This window comes from Hyperoodon ampullatus (assembly GCF_949752795.1).
Source record: "Hyperoodon ampullatus genome assembly, chromosome: 6".
Classification (NCBI taxonomy): Eukaryota; Metazoa; Chordata; class Mammalia; order Artiodactyla; family Ziphiidae; genus Hyperoodon; species Hyperoodon ampullatus.
In genome coordinates, this window is record NC_136919.1 from 117,540,770 (window position 1) to 117,562,980 (window position 22,211).

General features: G+C 50.9%; 1 protein-coding gene across 1 annotated transcript; it reads right to left on the reverse strand.

Moving 5' to 3' along the window:
- Window positions 1–3,550: 3,550 nt before the first annotated feature.
- Window positions 3,551–18,292, reverse strand: CLU (clusterin). Its single transcript, XM_079706996.1, has 9 exons — window positions 18,273–18,292; window positions 14,681–14,797; window positions 13,253–13,401; window positions 10,957–11,127; window positions 9,032–9,443; window positions 7,866–7,970; window positions 4,940–5,169; window positions 4,049–4,218; window positions 3,551–3,797 (listed from the first exon to the last, which is right to left on the reverse strand). The coding sequence occupies exons 2-9, from the start codon at window positions 14,757–14,759 to the stop codon at window positions 3,788–3,790; spliced, it is 1,326 nt and encodes a 441-aa protein (XP_079563122.1). The 5' UTR covers window positions 14,760–14,797; window positions 18,273–18,292; the 3' UTR covers window positions 3,551–3,787.
- Window positions 18,293–22,211: the final 3,919 nt, after the last annotated feature.

A 22,211-nucleotide genomic window follows, 5' to 3' on the forward strand; every position in this document is an offset into this window, starting at 1 on the left:
ACACCGCCGTGATGTGCCTGTGTGGCGGTCAGCCTGGGTCAGGTGCTCGTTTTTATTGAATTGGGCTCCGAAGGGTCTGGATATCAAGCGGAGGTTGTAGGAGAAGTCTGGTCCCAGCTGAAGGTTGCTATCTTTACTCCTTTGGTGCTGGAGGCAACAAACAGATGAGGGCAAGTAAAGTGCTGACTGTCTCCATTCCCTCTCCTAGCCTGAGTGAGTCCCCTTCCCCAACCTTGGAGTGGACTTGACCTGGCTGGAGGCAACTGTTGACCGAGGCCTCAGAGTGGTGGGCGCAGGGCGGGAGGCGCTGGACCAACGGCCGTCACCCCACCCCAACCTGTGCAGTGTCATCCTCCGGGAGGATTCTGACCGAGGGGTTGAGATATCCCAGAGGCAAACAGAGAGTTCATTATGAACCTCCTAAATTGTTCCACTTGGCCTGGCATTCACTTGCTATCATATTGACTGATTTGGTAATCATCAGTTCTATTAATAAATTCTGCAGACCCGAGTCCCTCTCAAGCTCTCTTTAGATCCATTTCATACCTCCTGGGTTTGCCAAGCTATCCTGTCACAGCGAGAAAACCCCGGGCACATGCTGGATCTAGAGAGGATCCTAAGGTGGGAGCCTGGACAGCGAGGGCCCCATGGACCCCAGAATCAGACCTGGGTTTGATCCCAATTCTGCATGACTGCAGATACATGGTCCTTATTATATCTACACCCGCACTCCCAGTGACCTCTCCCCCATCCACTTCCTGTCTGCACCTCATGCTCAGCTGTGGATGTGACTCCGGGAATCTGTTTATGGTGGAGTTTCGATTGCTTTGGAGGCACAAACGTGAAACAATTTGATTCACTCTGACCGCTGTTCCCATCACTTAAGCTCATGCAGATTGGGTTTTCTCTTCCTGAAAAGGTCACACTTACTACAACGATCCAAAGTTTTCCATGGAACGTCACCCTCCCATCCAAAGCAAAACTCTTCGCCTCCCGCATCAGGGGAGGAGGGTTGGAGGACGTGAGGGGCGCACAGGCTGCCCTCCTCCCGTTCTGAGCAGAGCAGGGAGGGGGCGTGGTCCCACGCTGGACCCCGTCGTCCTCGCTCCTGGTCAAGCTCCTCTGAGGTGAGGCGGGGTCTTGCTTGGTCTGTTGACCCGGCTGCTACTACCAAGTGGTTTCCTCTCCTCCTAGACAAGTGGACGGTGTCCTTGGGCCAGCCTTGAACTTGGTGCTTGTGTCCTCCTTAGGCCCCTGCCAGCAGTCTAAGCCTCCCGCGCCCTTGGGGTGGGACAAAGTTTCTCTTCCGTGGTGAGCATTGGCCTCCAATCCCGTCAACTGTGACTCTGTGACCTTGTAACCCCAGGGGAGGTGATGCCTAAAGGAGACTAATTGGAGGCCTTTGGGGGAAGGGAAGCCCTAGCCAAGTGGCCCCTGTCAAGCCCACCCTCACCACTAGGTGGCGAGCTCTGCTCGGCGCACTCTGGCGGGGCTTCCGGGCTCCCACGGCTCCCCTATTCCCCACCCCTTCACAGTGCAGGGCTGCAAGCCGGGGTCCCCGCCTGTAGTCTCTGTGGGTCACAAGGAACTGCGGTGGGGTCTTCTCCCCTCTAGGCCTTCCTGTTACAGGGCACTTCTCTAATGAAGGCTACTCCTGGAAGCCTTTGTGCTGTGCAGGGGGAAAATAACCCCCTGCCCTGAGGGGAACTGCAGGGACCCGATGGGATTACACAAAAGCAATTGGCCCAGGCGTTAGAGCACTGTGATTGGCCCAGGGCTGCTGGTTACAGTTGCCCAAGCTGCACACGGCACAACTCTGGGGTCATTGCACCTCATCAGAGATGATACATAATTACAATTTTCTGGCAGAAGGCTGTCGAGTGTCAGCATAGAGGCTGACAGTGGATTTGTACCAGTCCCCTTGCCAGGCAGGGGCCAAGCCCTCTCTTCTCAGAAGATCAAGCCCTCTCCCATTCGGCTGCAAGGATCCTAGAAGCCAGAAACCAACATCTCATTTCCTGCCTCGGACTTTCTGGGGCCTCAGGCTGGAACTTCTGTTGGGGATGGAGGGACGTCCACGGACCCTCAAACCAGGCCACTCTGCAAAGAAGGAAGGGGGGAGGGAAGGGAGTCCCAGTGAAACCGAGTCAGCTTTAGCCTCTGAATTTTAAGGGGCAGGTCTAGGAGAGTTCAAAGGAGGTTGTGTAAAAAAAGAAGCAACAGGGCTTCCCTGGTGGCGCAGTGGTTGAGAGTCCGCCTGCCGATGCAGGGGACACGGGTTCGTGCCCCGGTCCGGGAGGATCCCACATGTCGCGGAGCGGCTGGGCCTGTGAGCCATGGCCGCTGAGCCTGCGCGTCCGGAGCCTGTGCTCCGCAACGGGAGAGGCCACAGCAGTGAGAGGCCCGCGTACCGCAAAAAAAAAAAAAAAAAAAAAGAAGCAACAACTTGGTGTCATGACTGCCAGCATCCAGCAACATAATGGAAAACAGAAAATAATTTTTGAAACATAAGCTGTGACAATTATGTAATATATAATTTACAATTATGGTCATTTTAGCAAATGCCTTCTGAACCATAACCCTAATTAAGGTTATGGTATATCTTTAAGTGAATCACCCTGACTTTACTCTGAACTTCCTTGATAGCAATACTAAAGTACTAGCTTCTGTGGACATATACTAAGCCATAGAGTTTGTTGCTTGTGTGGCAGGGTTGCTGATAACTTAGAAAGGAGAAACAAGGAATGGTAAACTAAGAATATTTTAAGCTTTTAATTTACATGTGGCCTTTGCTACAAACCTGGGATGCATCCAGTTGGCTTTTATTTCCGTTTGAAGTGTATTTGATGAACAGAATTCTGTAGAGAAGATTCATAAATGGAGAGGCTTCTTAATGTGAAGTACCGCGGTGAGTCACTGCCACCTGCTGGCAACGTAGGGTCCTGCAGGCCAGCTACGTTTCAGAGTGAGGGGTGAATAGTCATCACGAGAAACCCAAGCAGAGGAGAAATTCCTGGGGTTGAGGGAAAGAAATAAGGCTTGTATAGACAGACAGTGGCCAATCAATGCCACGGTCAAGAAGGTGCCTCAGGGATTCTAGGCTCTTACAACTAAAAGAAAATTACCTCGTTTTGTTTTGGGGGGGACTACTTTTTCCATAAGGAAAATATCAATTATGTATGGAAATAACTGGTATGCCTTATTTTTACCCCTTCTGCACGCTAATTTTCAATGTATTCCTTCAGGGTATCACCCCCCCCATCAGAATATGTATCTGCTTTATAATGGAATGGAAAAGATTCAGTTTTCAGAAACGTATTTTTAGCTGGCTATAGGGAACATCTCTCTTCCTAAAAGCAAGAAATCTTTGAACTGGGTCAACTTCACTGTCCCACTCCTTTTATTCTCAACTCTATGAGAATATACCATCTTAGCCATTGCTTTTTCTTTTCTCCTGTTTTCTTCCACACCCAAATGAAGGTGTGTGGGAGATTAAAAAAAAAAAAAACAAAACAAAACAAAAATAGCATAAAGAGGACACAGCAGAGCATTCAGATTACAAGGCGGTTTATTGAGTTAGTGGCACGCGGGGAAGTTCTTCCCGTGATCAGCAAATGCAGGCATTACAGTGCAAATCCAGAGGGAGAAGCTGGGTGCGGTCAGGAGGGCCTCGAGCCCAGGGCCTGATCAGCTGGTGACGTGCAGAGCTCTCTAGAGGGGACTGTGGCTCATGGCGGGGGCAGCTGGACGCAGACACCCCCATACTTGGAAAAGCAACGTTCACGTCTCACTCCTCCCTGAAAAAGAAGGCGGGGAGGGGAAGTTGAGGCCTGATATTCACGGAGAGGCAGCAACCAACACTCCAATTCTTATCAACCCAGAAGAAACATCCTCCAAAGGAAGGAGAAAATTTCCAGTAACTTCGTGGCTTCCTGCCTGCGCTGTGGCTGCCGGAGCAGCAATTCCCAGGCCAGGTCCTCTGCCCTTTTCTCAGTCCCCAGGGACCTGCTGGGCCCAGAGGGACCGCAGGTGAGGCTCGCACACTCACCGGCTCTTCTGGCGGTATTGCTGTAGCGCTTTCTCTGCCACAGTCTCCATAAACTTAGGATTGGAGACTTCTTGTGGGACCATCACAGGGAAGGGGTAGGAATCAAAGAGCTGCACGACCACCTTAGTGAGGCCAGAGGGAACGCTGGGGTCGGAACTGTGGGAATTCACCTAAAAGGAGAGAAGTCAGGAGAGGGCGGAAAGAACAGTCAATCAACACGGACTCATTTGGCACCTGAAGTCAGGCTTAATTCAGATCAGTGGACCCCTTTGCTTTTTACTGACCTCGACATCTATACAAGTTGGTGAACAGAAATGCCCTAATTCAGAGACCCTCGTTTGTGGGTGTAAATATCATTCACGAAGGACCAACCCGGGGGAGCCCCACCGAGTAAAACATGTTTCCTTTGAGGAGCCACTGGCCACGCAGTGGTAGAAGAGGAATCAGGGAAAGAAAAAGAAAAGGTTCCCAGCGCTAGAGGGAAGCTTCTTATCACTGGAGGAGAACGATGGGCCAATTCATGAGCCATCCTAGGCAGGACAGGGCAGCAAGGCAGCTCCCCAGAAAGAGCACTAGCTCTGCAGCAGGGCAGACAGGTTCAAACACACACCCAGGTGATCACCCTCCAGATAGGAGACCTGGGTAAGCTGTTGAACCTCTCAGTTTCCTCATCTGTAAAATGGGTTCATGACATTCCACGTCGCTGAGTGATGAGGTTTCCACGCACCACTGGACCTGAGGTTTTTGTTTCCTGCCATAGGGCAAATGCTCAGTGAAAAGCAGACAAGCCCTCTTGAACGTCTTCACCCCATTTCAGCCCTGGGGCAGGATCACATGAGCTCCAGACAACACCTTGAGCCCAGCTTCAGCGTGTGGCCAGGATAGACTCACCGTGGAGACCTGGAGATAGTGCTGGCTGTCACTGTGCGTGAGGTTGGCCAGCTGGGACACCCAGGTGAACTGCTCGTTCAGCTGCTTCAGCAGGGAGGACGTGTTCAGCATCTTCTGCTGGTAGGACTGGAGCAGCTGGTCGTAAAGCTTGCTGAACTTCTCCGCCAGCTGCAGGGACATGTTCAGCTGCTGGCGCAGCTGCAGCTGAGAGGAGTCGTTGGCTGAACAGTCTGCCCGGAGATAAAAAAAAAAAAAAAAGACAAACGACAGAAACGTGAAGGAAGAGCTAAAAAGGGATGAAAACAAATGGCAACCAGTTCACGCAGCCAGGACCTAAGGCAGAGCTAAGGCAGAGCTACTCCAAGCTCCAGTCCACCAAGCGTTCGCTAGCAGCCCAAGACAAAACAGACGGCTCGCCCTGAATGTAAGTCAGCACGCGCAGCCTTCATTGAGAAAGTCTGGCTCTGGGAGACAATGTCAGCTGGACTAAACTGTCTCAGTGATATCACTGATTTCTCTTTGGGTGCAAGACCCTGTCTTGGGGACCAGCAATGAGGGGCACTGCCCACACCTCAAGAAGCACGGACCTCAGGGCTCCACGTTCTCAGACCTCACTGCCCTCCTCCCTCCATTAGTCATTTCAGGAAACGGTGGATGTTACTTGTAGCTGCCATTTGCATGGTACCTGCTATGTTCCAGGCACCACCAAGCGCTCTGGATAGCCGTGATCTCTAATAGTCAGATGTATTCTGACGTTAAGTATTATCAAGAATGAAACTGAGGACCAGAGCGGTAAATCATCTGCCTAAAGTCATAGGATGAACGATTTTTGAGGGCAGGATGTTGAACCCTGGGCTTTAACTCCTCAACTTGGGCTCTTCCTACTCTTGAGTCTATGGCTCTGGAAAATTCTCCAAGCTTGCCTATATCTATAGAGTTGGAAATTCTGGCCCCAAGAGCCTGGGTAGCAGAAGAGCCGGTCAGGACCCTCGGGCCACAGAGCACAGTAGCCTGGGGTTGGGCATCCAGGCTTGCCCACCTGCCCACCGTGGCTGGTCGCCAAGCTCACCAGAGAGCAGGGAAGTTCATTGCTTTTGGTCACCAAGTGCCCACTGCAGGTTGTCAGGTGGATAAGAGCTGGAAACTACCCACTCTCTCTCTCTCTCAAAACTACTGTTTTTCTCTCCCTTGATTTTTGAAAAATATCCCCAAAAGAGCACATCAAACCCAAGCAAGTCAGGGGAGTTCTTTGCACACTTCACCATGGTGGCTGTAATGATTTCTACTAAAATAAATGTCAGGTGGGGCAAGACATAGGATCATTAACAATAAACTGGGTTGAAAAAGATATATAATGACGAAACGTAACTCTTCTTACCAGGGAATCATGAAAATAAGGACAGTCATGGAGAACTGGGTAGCAGTCTAGAGCAGTGGCTCTCACCTGGGACGGTGCTGTCCCCAGGGATATTTGACAAGGTCTGAAAACCTTTTTGGTGTCACAACTGGGGTGAGGGTGGGAGGCTACTGGCCTCCAGTGGGTAGAGGCCAGGGATGCTGCTAAACATCCCACAGTGCACAGGACAGCCCGCCACAAAGAAGGATCTGGTCCAAAACGCCAGTAGTATCGAAGTTGTGAAATTCCAGTCTGGAGGTCCCGGGCAGCACATGCTCAAATGGCTGCAAGCACCTTAGATAAGATGTCATAAGTCTTCCTCAATGTAGAAAAGAAAACCACTGTTTCAGGAAGCTGTGATCAGTGAACATTAAGATCAGGGCCAGGGGCACCAATCTGAGCTTGGGGATCTGTAGGTCTCTTCTTCTGGCCCTAACGTGACTTTCTCACGGTGTGATTTACACTCTTCTAATCACAGTATTTTATGGGATAAACCCAGGAGATTGTGTACTCACCTCTCGCTTCTTCATAGATCAGCCTCTTACAGCACTTGTATTTCGTTTGCAGTAGCTTCTAAAATCACAGCAATGAGACTAGGAATATTTAACTAGACTCTGAAGGCCTGCCCGGGCAAACCCAAAAAGTATTAAGAGCAAAGCCGTAAGATCGATCCGCTCGGTACAAGGGAAACAATGAACTTTTTCCGAGCATAGACTGTTGTGGGCCAGGAAACGTTTCGCGGCTTTTATAGGTGCTATTTCCAAGTAAGAAGAATTTAGCCCCCTTGATAAAACCGAAGGAAACAGCGGAAGGGAGGTATTTCCTCTGCCTCAGGGACCAACCTACCAAAGGTAAAGTTGCCGGGAAGCTAGGGTACCACTAGGAGAGACCCACGTGTTCAGGGTAGAGAACACAGCAGCACTGGTTGGGAACACACGTCACAAACGCCCCCAGGGCGTCGTGTAATCTTGGGCAGGTCACCAAACCTTCTCTGACTGAGTTTCCTGCTCTGTAAGCCAGGGATGAGAACTGTATCCACCCCGGTTATTCCAGGGAAAAGAGTAAATGTTTTAAAAGTGCTTACAAGGGTGTTTAGTAACACACACATGGGAAGAGTTTGTTTAACAGAATCCACACTGCCTAAACTCTCACTGTCTGTAGCAAAACATGAGGACGTGTACCAGGTTTGGCCCTTGGGAACAGACAAACCGGCGGAAGTCAAAGGATGGCGGCAGCTCTTTGGAAAAGCACGGCAGCTCCTGCCACCGTCGGCCTGCTAACCGTGAGCTGGATCCTGTGATAAGCACCTTGTATTCTGTCTCCTGACTTCAGGGACAGCCCCTCATCTTAACCCGCGACCCCAGATGGGGACCCAAGCAGAGCCAGGCAAAGGACTCCCCCACCCAGAGTCACAGCTGGAAGGCAGCAGAGCTGGCATTTGAACTCCCATCCGTCTGAGTCCATAAAAGCCGCCCTAGTGAGGTGATGGAGACCCGAGGACACAAGAGACCACGGGGCCCCCCGACTCACCCATGGACAAGATCTCCTGGCACTTTTCACACTGGTCCTTCATCTTCAGGCATCCCGTGGAGTTGTGGCGGATTTCCTTGCACACGGTGCGGTCACTGCTGTTTTCTGGAAACACACAAGGGAAAGTCAGACAGACTGACACACAGATGGACCACCGCGATCTCCCAGAGCCCTTCCACACTACTGTCTGGCCCTTTGACATGGTTCTGCGGGCAGAGCAGGTTGGACTCTGGTTGTTTGCCTGCAGACACAGGCTCGGATCGGGGCTCCCTGCAGCGGGACCAGCAGGTGGTCCCCAGGGCCCCCTGAGCTGGGTTCGGCCCCCTCCCCCACCATCCCCACCTGCTGGCACATCTCCTGCCTGCTCGTACTTCTCTTTGGCATCATAACCCGTTCTGCTCTGCATTCTGTCTGGCTCATTTCTCTCCCCAGGCCAGACAGCAAGCGCCTTGAAGGCAGGAATAGGATCCACCTTAGAACCTCCTTATAACACAGGGAGCCCCCCTTTATGGATATGCAGTAAACTCCTTGTTCAATTCAATACCCTCCTGTGTTTCCAATCCGTTTCAAGCCACAGCCCAGTGCCGGTTAAACTGTAGCATTTAGGAGATGGGGTTGGCCAACGAGTATCTATTGGTTCAATGAAGGAAATCCCTTCTGAAAGTTTTGGCTTCTCGTGTCCATGTTAGAGTGCCTTCATTCAAAATATATTCATTGTGTGCCCATTCTCTACCAGACCCTAAGGTTACAGCCACAAACAGCTTTCTTAACTGTACCATGAGCTGATATATAATTTGTCGCCAATACATGCATGGCGTCCACATAAAGCCACCTGAGTTTCCAAGACAAAGGGGTCTAGTTCTCTAGAGGAAATAGTCAATGTCATGTCCTCCAGTTGCTGGAAGGAGCTTGGTACACTTAAAGAACAGACTCCGAATCCTGCAGGGCTAGATTTGACCGGCTCCCAGTTTATCAGCTGCGAACCCTTGGACCTGCTTCTTTACCATCCTGTCATAGTTTTCTCCCCATCAAACCAGGATAAGAGCACCCTCCCCAGGTTTCTGGGGGTGGAATTCAGATGACACACGCCAAGCCCCGGCTACAGTTCTGAGCATCTAACAGGTTAGCATCTCAATGAACTGTGAGTTCCCATCCCATCCTCTAACCTCCTGGGAATTCCGCCATCGGGAAATGGTAGGGAATTCTATGCATGTGGGCATCCATGGCCTGCTGGGCCTGGTGGATCATGTCAAAGAAGGGCTGAAACACGTCATGGAAGTTCAGGGGTTCCATCAAGGGGAAAGGCATGACATTCCGGGCGAAGCGGGACTTGGGATTGAAGAAGAGCGATCCCCTTGGGAACGAGCCGAAGGGCGAGTAGTATTGAGTGTCCTGGAACTTCCGGGGAAAGAACCGGTCCTGGAAGAGCTCGTCCATGATGCTGGATGCACGGCTGAAGCTGTCCTCCATGACGTCCATCACGTGGCCCTGCTGCCGGTCATTCTCCAGCAGGGAGTCGATGCGGTCACCGTTGATCCACAAGTAGAAGGGGGAGCTCTGGTTCAGGAACTCCTCGATCTGTGACAGGAGACAGGGGACAGTCAGGGGTGCTTCCCCCTTGTCAAGACGGGCCAGGCCCGGCCCCTCCTGCCTGCACCCAGGGCAACTCAGAGTCACAGCAGGCGGCAGAAGGCCAGGCTGGGACGGGCTCCCCATCTCTGAACTGTCCAGGTCAGTGCCTTTCCATTCTGCCGACCCCGAGGGGAAGAGTTTAGGAAGACCTGCGAGGCCAAGAGAGTCACAGGGCCCGTCACATGAGACTAGTCTGCCGTCCTCTTTGGCCACTGGTGATCCCCAAGGCTGCTCAGCCAAGGGCCAACTGATGGGACTCCTGGAAAGGGCAAAATTCATGAGCCCTAGCTGAGCAAGGCCCGCAGGGGAGGGAGGATCAATAATAGGGTACTAAAAATTCTTAATTCCTTCTGTTTAAGTGGATGCAGGGCTCTGCCATACCGTGGAGCCATGTGTTACGTTAGGCAGCTAATAATTGTTGAATGAGAGTCTTCGAAGATGGCAAATACCTGGCACAGGTGCTTTTCATGACTCCACATTACTGCACTCATAGCAGACATTACCAATTGATCACAGCGCTCTGGGCCCAAATGCAGCCAGAACTAATCAATTGCATCCAGCATGTGAAATGAAGCTGTGATATTGTGATTTATCATAAGAAAATATATATTTGGTCTGGTTCTTGACAAAGAGGTCCTAAAGCCCTTGGAATTTCCTGTGATAAGAGCAATAAAGGTGTCTTTTGTTGTGTTAGTGAGGTGACTTTTCGGAAAGCACCTAGGGATGGGGGCTGGTCGCCAGGGGAGCCAACCCTAGGATTAGAGGGTTGGAACTTTCAGCCCCACCCCCCTGATTTCCAAGGAGGGGAGAGGGGCTGGACCTTGAATCAATGACCAATGGTCAATGATTTAATCAATCGTACCTATGTAATGATGCCTCCATTAAACCCAGAAGGATGGGCTTAGGGAGCTTCTGGGTTGATGAACACATGTGCCAATGAGATGCAGGAGACTGTTGAACTCGAAGAGGGCATGGAAGTTCCCCATCCTTTCCCCATCCCTCCCTCTGGGCATCTCTTCCATCTGGCTGTTTCTGAGTTATAACCTTTTATAACACACCAATAATCTAGTATGTAAAATGTTTCTCCGAGTTCTATGAGCTCCTCTAGCAAATTAATTGAACCCAAGGAGGCGGTCATGGGAACCTCTAATCTACAGCCAGTCCATCAGAAACACAGGTGACCACCTGGACTTGTGATCAGCGGCTGAAGTTGGGGGTGGGGATGAGGAGGCGTCCTGTGGGACTGAGCCCTGATGAGCCCGTGGGGTCCGACGCTGTCTCTGGGTAGACAGAGTCAGAGCTGAGTTCAACTGCAGGACACCCAGCTGGTGCGGGAGAAATGCTTGATGGGGAAATCCCCACACTTGGAATTAGGTGCAGAATCAAAGAAGCATATTCAGTTCTCCTCACTGCCCAACCAGAGCCCAGGCTGTGCTGAAGAAGCGGGGCCCCTTGTCACCTGTTGGCCAACCAGTCCCGAGCCGCTTCTGCAGACACGTGCGTAGAACTTCATGCAGGTCTGTTTCAGGCAAGGCTTACACTCCTCCCAGAGGGCCGTCATGGTCTCATTGCACACCCCCTGGGATGCCTTCAGTTTTGTTTCAGAATCCTTGGTGTCATTCAGGGCATCCTACAGGAGGACCCAGGCTGGGTTAGCAACAGAAACCACGGCTTCCCCTTCCCCAAGCAGGCACAGTGGTGCTGGCCCCCTGGCCCAACCTGGCCACATGGGGTGCTTATTTCCACCCCTGCTCTGGCTCACGTGTTCCCGCATCTGCCCACCTGGAATTCCCTCCCCATCTGGCTTTAAACGTCCTCTCGTCTTCAAGATCCAACTGCTCCTTAGTCCTTTCCAGCCATTAGAGCCCATCTGGACAGCTCCTTTCTCTGATGCTGCACTTACAGTCTTTACCCCAGGACTTCCCTCTCGCTAATACCCCACTTTCTAGTCTCAACTTCTGGAATTTAAATGTCATCTTTCAAAGCTTCCCTGAATCTTATTTCTCTATTGCAACCATGGTCCCCGGCATGCCACGGGAATAGGTAAGCTTCCGAAATTAAAGTCACCACTACAACCAAAACTCTCCAAGATGACCATGACATTTGATCCAGTAATTCTACAAGAATCTATCCCAAGGAATTCCTGCAATAAAGGAAAAATCCATATGCTTTAAGATATCTGTTACAATATTCATGTGTGGCAACAAAAATACTGGAATCAACCCCAATGCTCAAAACTAGGGGACAAGTTAAGGAAACTGTGGTACCTACAAAAGGTAGATAGGACAGCATTCCGGGGGAGGTTTGTAATAAGTTTTAAATATTATAATAAGCATTTTTCATGTTAAAAATTCATGAGTTTGAGTATAACCACTGTCCAAAAGGTACAGAGGAGAAAATGTAGTAAGAAATAGATCAAATGTTAAGTGAATTGTCCTTAGGTAAAAGGGTTATGGAAAAACTTCTGCTTTTCTATATTAAAATCTTGATAAATGAGTGTATTACTCTTCAAAGAATTAAGTAGACCATCCATACCCCAAAGCAAAGCTACACTATGAATATCTGAATATGTGAGATCTTCTCCTGCTCTGTGTCCCCTGCCCGCCTCGTCCAAGATGGGGAAGGCCACCATGCCTCCTACTGGGCCAATGCACAGGCATCAACTCTGCTGCTCAATTCCTTTCTTTCTGGTTCGCATATTCCTCAACTAAGAAGTCATGGAGCCTTTTTCCAAACTTGATATGCTTTATCATAGAACCTGGATTGTCAAATATCAAACTCCAATGAGAGGCGCAGAAATTCAAGAACAAGACTTGCCACTTCTACACGGGCTCTAGGTTTCTCATAGTGGGACGAGAACTAATACTGATGCCAAGAAAGGCACTAAGTTTCAAAGAAAGTTAGAGCTGCACCCAGGCCAACATTTCCTTAAGTGGTTTCCATGGAACTGTGCTACGAGCGATCAGGAAAAAAATAAATGGATTCCATGGTCAATTCGATTTGGAAAACACTTGGATTAAATGAAGTTACACGTGCTTCCTTTACCGCACAACTTTTCTGAGTCGTTATAATGCTTTTACTCTATGCATTAGGGATCATGAAGGTGGCAGGGGGCCCCATCTCAGTATCTCTGTCATTAGGGGTAGGGTGGCAGTGGGAATAGGCTTTGAGGAGACCCTGAAGGACACTACTGACTTTTTAAATAAGCTGCTTATTGAATTATAGTGTTTTAGCTTTGTATGTTCGTAAAGAGACACCTAGGTCCAGTGGTGCCTCTTCGTAAAGAGACACCATTGGACCTAGGTGTCTCTTTACGAAGTAGTCCAGAACTCTACAGAGACTTGGGCAATACAGCATGTGCCTGCTGTACCCCCAAAGGTACTGCCCCTACTAGATAAGCTTCCTGAAGGTAGGGTGCCATCCCTCTCCGAACCTGTGACAGTGACAGATCCTACCCAAAGCCTGCCTTGGAGCTTGCACATAGTCTGGGTTTAGAAAAATCTACTGAAGTGAATCTGGGCGGCAGGCCCTGGGCCAGGCTTGTAACAAAACCAGATCCAAGATCTCACTGCCTGAAGCTTTCAAAAGCAAATAAACCTTCCCTATTTGTTAACCACAGCCCCAGTATCAGCTGACACAACCGGAGAAGGCCTGCGGGTCACCATAGTAACCTGGCAGGGCATTCGGAAGAGCAATGGCCCCTCCCTCCCTCCAGCACAGTGGATCAAGGCGGGGGGTCACCGGGCTCTTCTTACCTCTTTCTTCTTCTTGGCCTCCTCTAAGGAGCCAAGCAATGATTTGCGCTCTTCGTTGGTTTGTTCTATTAGGGTCTTTATCTGTTTCACCTCCTTGAGAGCATTTTTAATTTCTTTATTAATGTACTTACTCCCCTCGGTGGACATTTCTGCAAGAAAAGAGCAGGGAGGTAGATGAGGCCAGAGGAAGGGATGGTGCTGGGGATATAACCCTGGAACCAGCTGGAATGGTCAGAAAGGCCAGTGGACCTAGGGGCTGCCATGGCTGGGATCCCCTTGGCAGGCAGCCTTCGGGCCCCAGCTTTGCCCTGACACAGGTTCCATCCCAGGGCTCACTGTAGACCCAGGGCCAGAGAATCGATTACACCCAGCTGCTCAGAAATGCAAACCATCGGAGCGGACACGGCCCAGAGGAGGGACAACCCAGTCCGCCCCTGGAGCTCTGGAGAAGCAGCCTACCCAGCTGCAGAAGAAATTTTTCAAGGAAAAAAAAAATCCTGGAAGCGTAACTGTTTAAGCATCAAAATATAAAATAGTGTTATTGTGGATACAAGTCTTTCTGCAACGCAGTTTAAGGAAACATCTGAACTTCGTTGTTCCGATGCAGTGTCAGGTGACAGGGCCACAGAGGTGACTTAATAGCACCATCCTTCAAGGAGACTGTGATCAGACACCACACCCTGTGACAAATGCAATGAGACAACGTCACCAAAGTACCGAAAGTGACAGCCAATGCTTCTCTGGTTCTTATCCTGGGCCAAATGCTGAGCTGGACACTTCATGTGCATTTTATTTAATACTCTTGACACTGTCTTCACCCCTTTGCACAATCGAGGCTAAAGATACTTACCCAGGGTTATACAGCTGGGGAGGGCGGAGCGAGACTTCCGCCCGGCTCTGAGCTCAACGTTTGGGTTTTGAACTATTACCCCAGAGAGTCAGTCAGCTCACAGGACAAGAGTGGGGCAGAGGAAAGACAGGCAAGGCCTGGCAGAAGAGGGGGAACCACCCGCTGGGCTCTGAGGGATGACGAGCCCTCGTAGTGAATGCGATTCCGCCTTTCCTGAAGCCGGAACATTGGTTTTCTAGGTGGAAAGGTGGTGGATACAGGTAGTAAGTGCTGTGGAAACTCAAGGGGAAATCCACAGAGGCTCCAATGGTCCAGGCTTCGTGGAGCTTCGTGGAAGAGGTGTGGACGCCGGACCAAGCAGACGGGGAGAGGAATAGCCAAACGAGCTGCAGCAGCCAGAAAGGGCCTGGGGTCTACCTGAAACTGCCTGGAAGCCCACCTGACCACAAGGAGTCTAGGCCGGCGAGAGAGGGGCCCAGGCAGAGCAAACCCGATCCGATGCACAGGACAAAGGTGGTCTTAACCCTTGGGGCCCTGACACAGGGAAGCATGCCAGGAGGGCACGCCTGGTCACTTACCCTGGAGCTCTTTGTCCGAGATTGCTCTGCCATTCTCCCAGCTCAGCAGCAGGCCCACCAGCAGCAGTAGAGTCTTCATCTTGCCTCCTTCTCCAATTCTAGAATCCTAGCACGCCTCTGTTTGCAGAGAACAGGGGACTGTCATGGTAACAGCTAGACAGCCTGCTGGTTACGGGCCCAGCCTGCTGCCTGTGCGGCTTCCCAGGAACCCTGCCGAGGACTTGCCCTCCGCTCTCCCCTCAGCTGGCATCACCGACTTTTTATCCCAGGGAAGTGACAAGAAAGTATCAGGCTTGCCACTGGGCCCCTTCAAAAGAAAGTGGGTCCGGGGAGGAACCACAGGACAGCAGCCTGATATAGAAGAAACGAGAACTCCAGAGTCACAGCCACTGGGCTCTGGTCCGAGCCACCCTCCTCCTTCCTCCTTCTCCTCGTCCCCCATAATAGCTGACTATGCCTAAAAAAGGCACATGTGCTTTCTGCATCCAGAAAGGGCATCTATCTGATGATACCTGCTCACATCAAACAAACCCTGAAAACACCTCTCCTGGGTCACTCATCTGGCCTCTGCTGTCCCCCTAAAGTGGGGACTGCAGCCCAGAGCACAGACAGCCCCCTGCTGTCTGCATCAACCCATCCTGCCCACAGCAGGCATCACCAATCAATCACAGCACTGTCCCCACCAAGGCTCGACACCTCCTGAAATTGCTTTTCAAGGGTCTGAGGCAGTGACAGCCTCTGGGTTGCTACAGGGAAATAAATCCATTTGTCATCCCTAGCGTGGATGACAGTAGAGCAAGGCGGGGAGGACGGCTGTCTTCAGGGAACAGAGAGGGAGGGGCAAAGCCAAAGGATTAACGGCGGAGGGGGCGCAGGGCAAGGAACCTCCCCAGGAAAAGTCCCTGTGGGAGGACGTGCCACTCTGCTCTGCCAGGTCCCTTTCACGCAGCCAGTCCCTCTAAGCCCACAGCAGCGTGTGTGCCAAGGTCCTCCCGCCACCACTCGGCTAGCTGCCCTGAGCCCTGGACCAGCTGGTCTTACACAATGGACCCTTTCCCAGAAGCTGAAGTTGTTGCAAAACAGAAACCCCTCCCCCTGCACTGCGCTTCACCCCAATGCTCATCTGAACTCGTCCGTTTCCCCTAAGAGAACGGGAAGGGGGTCTCCCCATCCTGAAATGATGCACGTCCAGAAGCTGCCCTCCGCTCGGCAGGCCCATCGGGACCCTTGGGAGAATATTAATAAGGCAAGTCTCTCCTGAGACATAATTAGTAAGGCAGCCAGGCTGTGGTTCCCGAGCAGCGTGGGAGAAGAGAACGGGTCACCGCCTTCCCCAGAGACGGTGAGCGGGCAGCTGAACCAGGGTGCTATTTCAGGTCTGCGTGGCTGTGCCCTAGCTGCTCACTGAAGCCTGAAACGCCTCAAACAGGGACAGAGCCTTTGTCACGCCAGAGAGAGAAAGCTGGCGAGAAAACACCCCTCCAGCAGAGGCCCCCGATAGCAAAGCCTTCTGAGAAATCCAGAAACGAACCTCTGAAATAGGTTGGGACCAGAAGACAGGGCATTGGGTCCTGAGGAAAAGGGAGACAGGGCAGCCAAAGGCAAGAGCTCTGGATGAGAAGTCTGGAATCCCAGCGGAGCTCCCACCAAGAGCCTGGGGGCCATGGGAGCCATCGAGTTCCAAGCTGGGAGAGAGACCTGTCTCCTGCCCAATCTCTCCACCTCAGAGGGGAGGCCGAACCCAGAGACAGGACGGGGCTCCCCAAGGCCTGCAGCAAGCTGGTGACAACCCCAGGATGAGAACTCAGCCCTCCCAAACCCCAGTCCAGTGTTGTTTCCTTGACACCAAGTCACTTAAATCTCTGAGCCTCCGTTTCCTCACCTGTAAAATGGACCTAATAGAGACCTTAGAGATGGGAATGTGTTCTGTAAACCCAAGGGTCTTATGTAATCATAGGAAATTCCGACTCCTTCAAAACTGACATAGGATCAATCATGGGCATTGGCAGTATCTATCGGGGAAGCGGGAGGAGGTGGTGTGTTGGGAGAAGGACAGAGGAACTGAGGCAGGTACACAAAGGTCACCTGTGGTCCCTCCCCGACTGTGGGCTTTGCCTCAGTGATGTGATCAGCTCCTACGAATTACCCGGGAGTCTTGTTATAATGCTGATTCTGATTCAGAGACTGCTTTTCTAATAAGCTTGCAGGTGATATTGATACTAGTCCAAGGACAGTAGAACAGTGGCTGCACGGCCAAACTGCCCTCCCTTTGCACTGACTCACCTCCCCACCTATCTCCTGGCCAGGGCACCTGGTTGCCAACGGCTCTGATTGAACAAGCCACTCCAAGGCCTTCCTTTCCCCAGAGGAAGCCGTGGGGAGGACATGGTCACGCAGCTAGTAAGCTGCAGGGTTTAAAGCCCAAAGCCCAAGCTCCTCTCCAACTGCCTCCCCAAATGCAGAAAACTCAACCAAAAAGAAAAATGAGAAAATAATTCACCTGTTAATTCACACCATCGAGAGGCAAACATTAGCAGTGTGGTATATTTCCTCTTTTCTATGCATTTGCATACAATCGGATCCTTTACATCCACTGTCTTCAAATACTCTCTAAAAAAGCACACTTTTGTGGCTGTGTAATAGAGTCCTTTTTCTGATGTACTTTATTTTGCCATCCCACGAGGCCGGGCATTTAAATTGTCTGTAATTTCCCACTATTATTATCATGAACACTCCGGCGAGCATCCTTTGATCGTATCTGTACTTACTCTTAAATTCCGAGCTTCACTCTTAAAAAAAAATAATAATCAGTTTCTTTTTTTCATTAGGTCCAGAAATTCTGGAAGGTCAAGGCTTGGGCTCTAATCCCAATTCTGATACCTATTTGCTGTCCATCTTTGGAGATGGTCCTAAACCTCTCCAGGCTTCAGATTATCATCTATAAAATGAGACAGTTGAATCAGATGTCTGAAGTCTGATGGAGGTTGTGTGATGTTTCTCTGATGTACTCTGGTGCATTAGGAAGCAGAAAGGGTAGGATTTCAGTGGTTGCAACATATACTTAAATCAAAACATCATTACTTATAAACACACAATCCAGAGAACCAGAATTTCGCGAGCAAACAAGATGACTCATGCGCGCAAGCTGACAACCACCCCTGGAGATCAGTACCTTTCCGAGGAAGATGCTGCAGCGAGGCTGCAAGTGCAGGCCAGCTCTGCCACTCACTAGCCTGGCCTCACGCAACAGCGTCAGTCCTCCAAGTGTCAATTTCCACATCTTTACAAAAGGAGGATCCTTACATCTATCCCGCGTTTACTCCACAGAATTGTGGTTGGAGCCGATGAACAAAGGGCCTCCGGAGTCCCTTGCCTGTCTGCCGGCGATTCGGTCCCGGCTCGGCTGTCTGGTGATGGGGCTCCGACCACCTCCCTTCCCTGGATCCGCGACTCCATCTAAAGCGCCCCTCTGACAGCCCTGTGACTCCCAGTGGCCGTCCTCTCCTCGCCTGGGTGCCGCCCCCCGCCCGCCGCCCGCTCATCAGTCCCGTCCAGGCTCTGCGCAGGGGCAAGAAAGGTGGGGACATCTCACCGGTCAGCAGTGCCCGCGCGCTCCTCCTGGCGACGCCGCGTGCACAGCACGGTGAGGCGCTCGTATTTATAGCGCTCTGCTGCGTATACACCCACTTTGGGGCTGGCTGCAAACCTGCATGACTCACGCCCAAAGAATGTGGTAGAAAGCACCGGGAGCTTTCTGGAAGCCGGTGCGGGAGGGGGTTCGGAGGTGCGGGCGGGTGGATGTCCGGGGCAGCACCCGGCAGGGGGCGCGGGGGCGCGTATCAGCACCGCGGAAGGCTCCGGCGGAGACAGACCCTGGGGTGCGGGCGCGCACGGCTGCCGGCTCCCCGTCCCTGGGGGCTCAGAGCTGAGGCACGGCGCCCCCAGGAGGGCAGAGCCTGAACTAACGTGCACAGCTGGCGCCCAGCTCCGCAGAGATGGAGGGATGCTCTGCGCCCCTGGTTGGTGCCTCGTCCCCAGTAGAACGTCACTGTTCCGCTGCCCAATTGAACGTTAATCTTTCGCATTCAACACGCGCCACTTCTCTGGCTCCATTGAAGTAGAACAGCGTCAGAAATAACGAGGGTGCGATGGAGAGGGATGTCGTGCTAAAACACAGGAAGTACAAAATGCCGGCTTCCCGAACCCCCACCTGACCTGGTGGTCCTTTGCTAGACCTGCTGGCCGGGAGGAAACAGAAATGTGTTTTTAGGGATGAACACAGCATCCATATGTGGAACTAGAAGGCCTCCCAGGTTCCTTGACTCCTGGATGTTAAGCAAGTATTTTCCCCATCCACTTGGGACCCAGCCAAGCAGGGCGGGCTTCATGAGCACGGGACCCTGCCGCCCCACAATTGATTTGAGGAGCTACTGCTCAAGTCTTGAAATTCTTAAGAGTTTTTGAACAAGGGGCCCTGCGTTGTCATGGTGCAGGGGGCCGCGCAAATGATTCTGCTGGTCCTGCTTACAAGAGGGTCACTGATCTCCAGCAGCCCCAAGTCTCCTCTGCTGGCTCAGGAGGAATCTTGCCACAGGACTTTTTGGGCAGGGGGCTTTGATGTGGCAGAGGGCTGGGAGGCGTCACACCAGGCCCTGGCGGGGAGGGGACTAACTGAGAAGCCCCTCAGGCATAGCTACTTCTTGGGGAAGAAAGAGAGCCACGCACTCTGACCCTAGGATGTTTGAGCCCCAGGAGAAAGGTCCAGGGGCTGGAGGGTGGTTCTTATACTGGCTGGGGGAGATGGGTTGGCAGGGCAGGTATAGGCAGCTTGGTTTGCTGGCCGACTGAAAACCAGCAAGATGAAGAGCTCTATGGCTCTATGGCTGAGTTGTCCTGCTCACAACTTTTGAGATACAGCCTAAGGCCCAGTCCCTGGTCGCCCAAGGTCCAGGGGCAACTAGGACCCCACCCTTTTCAGGAAGGAGCACAGAGGGAGCTTCTAGGCCTGTGAAAAAAAGGGGATGGGGGAAGGACCTGAGCTGGGTGCATGGAATTCTGACCACAGTCTCAGCTCTGTCCCGAGGCTCTGGGTGACCTTGGTTGGACCAAAGACTTTAACCCCCACTCCCGAGTTCTCAGTTTCTTCCTTCTGGACAATGAGGAATCTGGAATGTATCATCTCTGAGGTCCCCTTCACCCTAACCCAAGGCAATGCCAAGTGTGAGAAGATCATCAGCTCAGAAGGAAAAAAAAAAATCAGTTGACAGTTGGGAACAATATTTCTCCCCTGAGGCTTCACTTTATCTTCCTTAAAAAGTCGAATTATCAGTAACAGCTACATTTTCTATGGCAACTGCCTCTTCCTTAGCATCATATCAGTGCCCAAGGCCAGAAGAAGTCTCTCTGAGCACGCTCCTTGTAACTTTTCTATTCTGCAGCTCCCCCAGCATCTGGCACAGGAGGCACAAATCTGTAATAATTATATTTTTAAAAATCGGACTTTGGAGGACAAGGCAAGGAGATCTGCCTTAGTCAGCTGAAGTAGGGGAAGGGAGGAGAGGAAGAAGGGATTGGGAGAAAATAACAGGATTCACAGCCATGACTGCGGTCCTCTGGGAAAGATCATTAGATGACTCTAGCTCGCTGCTACGCACACAAGGCTCAGAAGATCAAACTTTAAGGAAAAGAGTTCACCATAAATGCATCACTGGATTTTAAGTAGTCTAAGTAGATCACAGATGCCAGTTGGTACAGCCCTCACCCAATACTTGATTCTGGTTTGTTTTGTTGTGTTTTTTTTAGCATATAGTTGATTTACAGTGTTGTGTTAGTCTCAGGTGTACAGCAAAGTGAACCAGTTAGTTATACATATACATATATCCACTCTTTTTTGGATTCTTTTCCCATATAGGCCATTACAGAGTATTGAATAGGGTTCCCTGGGCTCTACAGTAGGTCCTTATTAGTTATCTATTTTATATATAGTCGTTTGTATGTGTCGTTCCCAATCTCCCAATTTACTCCTTCCCCACTTTCCCCCCGGTAACCATAAGTTTGTTTTGTCCATCTGCAACTCTATTTCTGTTTTGTAGATAAGTCCATTTGTACCCTTTTTTTAGATTGCACGACTTGATTCTTAACTGCCCATTCTTAACTACTTGATGCCACCGCTGCCACATTCCCATCAGGTGGTCATCCTGCCTCTGTTTGAATGCCCCTGGCAACAGGGAGCTCACTACCTCCATGGGAGCAATTGTCTAGTAAAACCATCTACAGAGTTAGCTGTGTGTAGACTTTGTTGAGTCAAAGTCTGGCTCCTGCAAGGGACAACCCCAAGCCCAGTTCTGTCCCCTGGAACCACACAGAGGAAACCCAATCCATCTCCCAGCTGGTATCCCTTCAGATATTTGAAGGCAGCTAGTCACTTCTCCCAGTGGTGCCCCGGGCTTCTTGCTGCCTGAATTGTCACTGAGTGCAAGATTCTTCCCCAGCCCTTTGGCCTTCTGGAACTTGCCTCTCTCGAACCCTGGGCCTGCCAATACTAGTGAGGACTGACCACAAAGCAGAGTGGGACCACCTGCTCCCTTGCCCAGACACTCGAGATAAGCTTTTATTTAGCTGCTGAGTCACTTGGCTGATTCATATAGAATTCATCATCATTTTGGCAGAGGCTGCTGTTTAATCATTTTTCCTCCCATCATGGACTTAAGCGATCGGGTTTGGGGTTTTGGGCTTGATGTTTTTCTTGGACTGGGGGACCATCGGAGAGGGGGCTGGGGGAAAGTAAAGAGCTTTACATTTATCTGTTCATCTCTTAATGCTTTGCCCACCCTCTCCCCCCTGCTAGGCGCTGTCTTTGTCATGCACCCCACCTCTGCCACGCGGTCCAGGTCTGCACCACCAACAGGGGGGCAGCTTAACCACTGCAGATAGAAGTGGAACAAGTTGGAAATGGACAAGAGCAGTAAGTACCCTGTTATGCCTCCCATGTTTGAAGCTTGGGCAGCTAATACAGTTGTTTGTTGTTATATAACAAACCACCCCAAAATTTAGTGGCATAAAACAATCTTTAAAAAAAAAAAAAAAGAATCACTCTCCAGGCTCTAATTATTATTTGGGTGTATTCAGTCAATCATGGGCTCATAAAAAGTCATGGATGATAAAATCAGATGAGATAAAATTAGCCCACAGCTGATGCGGAGGCATCCTGACTGCTTTTTCAGGGCCTACCTAAAGTCCAGAAACATTCACTCCATCAGCTGTGTTTCCCTTATCTTCCCAAACAAGATCTCTTTGGGAAAAGATCTGGGGCTAGTCTCTCCTGAGTTGCTTATCATGGACCTATAAGTAGACAAATATTACTTAAACTATCTTCACTGTTCATCATGCTATTGACCAAAATCCAAGGATGCTCAAGTCTCTTACAAAAATGGCATAGTGATTGCATATAACCTACCTACATCCATAAAAGTCTCTTACAGAAAATGGCATAGTGATTGCATATAATCTACTCACATCCATATACTTCTTG

What these genes read in the sequence shown, in the direction of transcription:
- CLU (XM_079706996.1), bottom strand. Translation starts at nt 14,759, where the DNA reads ATGAAGACTCTACTGCTGCTGGTGGGCCTGCTGCTGAGCTGGGAGAAT. An exon ending in CTCGGACAAAGAGCTCCAGG is followed by an intron (nt 13,402 to 14,680) that starts GTAAGTGACCAG and finishes CTTTTCTTGCAG; the next exon opens with AAATGTCCACCGAGGGGAGT. An exon ending in AGGCCAAGAAGAAGAAAGAG is followed by an intron (nt 11,128 to 13,252) that starts GTAAGAAGAGCC and finishes GTCCTCCTGTAG; the next exon opens with GATGCCCTGAATGACACCAA.